Source organism: Sceloporus occidentalis, unplaced genomic scaffold, assembly GCF_023333645.1.
Source record: "Sceloporus occidentalis isolate IW3139 unplaced genomic scaffold, rSceOcc1.0.p SCAF_68, whole genome shotgun sequence".
NCBI lineage: Eukaryota > Metazoa > Chordata > Lepidosauria > Squamata > Phrynosomatidae > Sceloporus > Sceloporus occidentalis.
This window is the reverse complement of record NW_028317048.1, coordinates 3,960,904-3,966,031: the sequence shown is the minus strand read 5'-3', so window position 1 is coordinate 3,966,031 and position 5,128 is coordinate 3,960,904. Positions and strand designations below refer to the sequence as shown.

The following is a 5,128-nucleotide window of genomic DNA, read 5'->3' as shown; positions in this document are numbered from 1 at the left end:
TAGCACCAGAGCTGCATTCCACGATAGGTGAATACAAGGCTTTATATAAGTTATTTCAGTTACATATTAATTACACACTTTACGTAAAGTAGCCTACGTCATGCAAGCTGTTCTCATGTAATAAACATTTTTTACTCAAACACAGCCAAAGACTAAAGTGTTTCTAAAAATACACATTTACAGAAGATGTTTAATAATTTTGCAAATAATTTATGGGGGTAGTAGAAGCATTATTAAACACTCATCTACAGACACCAGACAAGCCACAAGGTGATTATTGATTACCTTATTTGCATGCGCCTACCCAGAATCCCTTGTGGTTGTGGCAGCACCATGGGATTTCTGAGGTAAAAACAAGCCTTCTGGTTTGTCTGGTGTCTGTAGATGAGTGTTTAATAATGCTTCTACTACCCCCTTAACTTTAAGTGGAAGGGTTTTCCTGCACTTTTACCCACCATAACTTATGTAATGCAAATAATTTATGTAAGCCGAAAAGAGTTTCAGCCAGCACCTGTCAAGAGATATGATGAGCAGAATGATGAAATCTTAAATTGTTTATTTTAATTATTCCTTGGAACTATCACTGCACATTAAATATATAAAAATGTTGTTTTATAGATGAGAAAATAACCACTGTTAGTAGTTATCATCTTTTGTAACTTCATAGGTGTGTTGCAGTCTGTGTCTTAAAATCCAGTAAGGAATGCGTTGCCAGCATTTTCTGCTTGTTAAACCCAATCATAGGGTCCTTTTTTAAATTCTAATGAACTGCCATGCCCATTTATCTAAATATATAAAGAGATGGTGGCTAGGATTCAGTAGGACTTTTTTTGAGCTTGGGTTGCAGTCAGATCTATCCTAATTGTACCTACTACGAAACATCATGTCTCAACAGTCTTACCGCAGGAGCTCCGGCTACAAAAATTTTAGCTCGACTTCCACGTGCTTGCCAAAAAATGTGACAAGATACAGCGTAAGCTCCGTTTCATCAAGAAGAGGAGCTGGTTCTAGTGCTCAATTGCACCCAAGCTTCAGCAGCCGAAGTGCCTCTAACATTGGTTCAGGAAGCATCTGTAAAATCTCAGTTGGAGGTTATCAACCTGGGAGGTGTGGATACGGATTTGGTATGTCAAGTATTGGAACGGGTATGGGGTCTGGTATAGGATATGAAATTGGTGGACCTTCTTATGGCATTGGTGGAGGATTTGTAAGTGGATGCATAACACCTGTAACCGTCAACCAGAGTCTCTTAACACCACTCAACTTGGAGGTTGACCCAAATATCCAGAGAGTTCGGAATGAGGAGAAGGAACAAATCAAGACTCTAAATAATAGATTTGCTTCTTTCATTGACAAGGTAAGAACCAGGTAATAGGCTCTGTCCTAAACAAGTTAAAGTGTTCTAGAATATTTAGTCTTGTGTTGCTGCATTTTAAAACCTTATGTTTAATTTGGAAAGAAATGTGAAGTACAGGCAATATGAAAATGCATTATTTCAAAAATATAGAATTTTGTTTTAAACCTAGGTGCGATTCTTGGAGCAACAGAACAAGATGCTTGAGACAAAGTGGGCTTTTCTGCGGGACCAAAAAACTGTCAAAAGTCACATTGAGCCAATATTTGAGGCTTATATTAGCAGCTTGAAGAGAGAGCTAGAGAACTTGGGATGTGAGAAGGCTCGCCTGGAAGGGGAACGTAAAACTGTGGAAGATTTAGTAGAAGAATTCAAGCGAAAGTATGTTTCTTTTGGTTTTGTTTTAAACATGCACAAAAATGGTATAAAAACCTAAAGAATATAGAGATATATAACCAACCATATTCATTACCATCTACTACAACAGGTATGAAGAGGAACTTAACAAGCGTACATGTGCCGAAAATGAATTTGTAGCACTCAAAAAGGTAATTTTCAGAGAAGAGTAAGTACAAAAAATAAAAAAACAGTATAGCAAGTAAATGTTGTAACAGTTTTCCTTCTCTTGCAGGATGTTGATGCTGCGTTTCTCAATAAAACTGAATTGCAAGCGAAGGTGGACTCTTTGGTCAACGAGATCAGATTCCTTAATTCTGTGTATGAGGCGGTAAGAAGTTAACTAAAATATTTAGGAGAAGAGGTAACAAAATCGGGACAATATGGAAAAGATATTTATATATACAAACGGCATCAACTGGAATTGTTGTAAAGAATTTAGATGTATTAATTTATCTTGCTAATAAGACACTTGTATGGCTCCGTATTGATGGGAAACCTAATATAAAAAAAATATACATTTTTTTTTCCTTGTTCCGTTTAGTTTAGCATCTTTAGTTTAACTATGAGTTATTATTCAACTCCTTGTTTATATGGTCCCCAACAGACCTCCATTAATCTTATTAACATATCATAACATGTGTCCTGCCAAATATTATATTCTGGTGCTTTCTGAATATATATATCTTTTGTGAATACCAATTACTTTTTCAGGAAATATGCCAGCTTCAAGCACAGATCACAGACACCTCTGTAATTGTGTCCATGGATAACAACCGGGAATTAGATTTGGATGGAATTATTGCTGAGGTTAAAGCCCAATATGAGGAGATCGCTAACAGGAGCAGAGCTGAAGCAGAGTCTTGGTACCAATCAAAAGTAAGTTCACACACCAAATTACTAACTTTACTTTATCAAAAGGTGATGTTTTATGTTGATACTAATATCCTTATAGTAGTCTAAAAAACTAGATAGATTTGATTGTCATAACGATACTGTGAATTTGTTACAGTATGAGGAGCTTAAAGTTACTGCATGTAGACACGGAGATGATCTACGGAACACCAAGAATGAGATTGCTGACATGAACCGTGCTATTAACAGACTTAAGGGGGAGATCGATAATGCAAAAGCACAGGTAAAGCGAGCCTATTTTTAACATTAAAAAATTATTCCTGTTTAACACTTGGCTTATAACAAAACTGATGCCTCTCTTATTTGAATACATAAAAAATACATTTTAATTAATAATTAAATATATATTAAAGTAAAATGTATATCCTGTCAATGCTGCGTTAGTTTTTCAGATGATATAAATGTAAATATTATGAGAACATGGAAAACATAAATACATATATATATATATATATATATATTCTTAATGACTTTCATAGGATAAATCAGTTAAATCTGTAAGAGTATAAAAGAATAGCATAATAGAAAAATATCCTTTGCGGATGTATTCAGACATTAACTTCTAAATGTTTGTGAATTAGGTAAGCATGTTCACCACAAACAGAATGCTGAATTGTCATTCCCTACTTTTGTAGGGAAATATAGCCTTTAGAAGACTAATACTAGTGTTGTGCTTTTAAGGTAAAACCAATGTTCAAAGAACATGGATTCATTCATTATTGGAACAAGAAGAACAGTGAACTCATATTTAACTTTTTTTTAAGTTTTACAGATATATTTAAAGAAATCACATAGTGTTATGATGCCACTATGTCATACTAGATGTGTTTAACATTAAAAGCCAGCAAATTGGAAATGTAATGAGAATTTTTTTAAAACTTCCTAAACAGCGTGCCAGGCTTGAAGCTGCTGTTACAGAAGCTGAAGAACGTGGAGAAGCCGCTGTCAGGGATGCCAAGAAGAAACTGTGTGAACTGGAGGATGCACTGCAGAAGGCCAAGCAGGACATGGCTCGCCAACTGAGAGAATACCAGGAGCTGATGAATGTGAAACTGGCCTTAGACATTGAGATTGCCACCTACAGAAAACTGCTGGAAGGAGAGGAGTGCAGGTCAGTATATCCCACACAACTGGCTTCTCAAGGCACACACTGCTCAGACTTAAATTGGAACATGTATTCTTAAGTAATTAGAGTTAGAAAATAATAGTTATACTGAATGTATGCAAGGAGCAGTGCCAAAACTCCCATGGGGGCAAGAGAGTCAGCTGCCCCAGGCTCTGGATAGTGAGGGACCTGGCAGCAATGGTCCAGTGCCCCCTTCCATTTTGTGAACAAGATATGAAATCAGCACATGGCAGGACCAATGGCAGGACCAATTCCAACATGGATGGCACACATAAACAAATACATGGCATATACAATTTGTTACATTTGTTTGTGGCATATATTCTAGATGGACTGGGCTTGATTTATACCATAATTGATGTAATTGATTAAAATCAATAGGCAACAATTCACCCAGCTTCTTAAAAATATGCCTTTATTTCTAGGCTTGCTGGAGAAGGAGCTGGATCTGTTAAGATATGTGAGTATCACATTATTTATTAAATTCACATAGTTCATAACAATGTACATACTAAATTACTGTAAATAATGCATAACTTTTTTTAAAGCTGTAGTAAGTTCCACTGTTGGAGGAGCATGCAATAGCGGAGGATCTATGGGAGCTGGAGGAAACTTCTACAGCGATGGTGGGATAAGCAGTGGCAGTGGAGCAGCAAGTGGACACAGATTCAGCAGCGGAAGCAGCTATGGCTCTAGTGGAGGCTATGTTTCCAAAGGAGGTTATAGTTCTGGCCCTGCATACACCTCCGGTAGCAGCTACAGTAATACTTCATCTTCAAAAACATCAAGTTCAAAAAAGATGTAGAATCTTACATTTTATAAGAATCATTGGATAAAAAAAGTTAGCTGTTAAATTTTCCAGCTGATCAGTAGAAATCAGTTTATATCCATGGCAAAAATAAAAAAATAATATCAAATATTATTCCTGATGGCAAAAACACTTGAATTATGACTTTATGCGGATCTATCTATCTATCTATCTATCTATCTATCTATAATGAGTAACACGGCTGCCACTATCCCAGTAGTAAATGAGATGAGCTTCCAAGATAATTACTTTTAGTTAGGGATATGTACTTCAAACAAAGCTATGGAAAGTGGCAGCCATCACATAATCATGGTTACTGTTACTGTATAACATAACCAAGACATTCTGACTTGCTTGCTTAAATATATAATGTATGCTTTCTAATTTCAATGCACTGTTTGGGCTTTCTTCATTTGTTCAATAAACTGCAGTCTGTGTGTCATAAAACATGTCTTGATCTAGTTAATTCACTTAATTTGTTATGGTATGTAAAAAAATGTCCAAGAGGACAATATATTATTATTAAGTC

The 5,128-nt window shown here is 35.9% G+C and overlaps 1 protein-coding gene across 1 annotated transcript; it reads left to right on the top strand.

Moving 5' to 3' along the window:
• Positions 1-883: 883 nt before the first annotated feature.
• Positions 884-4,596, top strand: LOC149286548 (keratin, type II cytoskeletal cochleal-like). Its single transcript, XM_089493876.1, has 9 exons — positions 884-1,357; positions 1,527-1,735; positions 1,842-1,902; positions 1,986-2,081; positions 2,465-2,629; positions 2,763-2,888; positions 3,556-3,776; positions 4,217-4,251; positions 4,340-4,596. Exons 1-9 carry the CDS (start codon positions 884-886, stop codon positions 4,594-4,596), a joined length of 1,644 nt encoding a protein of 547 aa, XP_089350002.1.
• Positions 4,597-5,128: the final 532 nt, after the last annotated feature.

What these genes read in the sequence shown, in the direction of transcription:
- LOC149286548 (XM_089493876.1), top strand. Translation starts at nt 884, where the DNA reads ATGTCTCAACAGTCTTACCGCAGGAGCTCCGGCTACAAAAATTTTAGC. An exon ending in AATTTGTAGCACTCAAAAAG is followed by an intron (nt 1,903 to 1,985) that starts GTAATTTTCAGA and finishes CTTCTCTTGCAG; the next exon opens with GATGTTGATGCTGCGTTTCT. An exon ending in AGTCTTGGTACCAATCAAAA is followed by an intron (nt 2,630 to 2,762) that starts GTAAGTTCACAC and finishes AATTTGTTACAG; the next exon opens with TATGAGGAGCTTAAAGTTAC.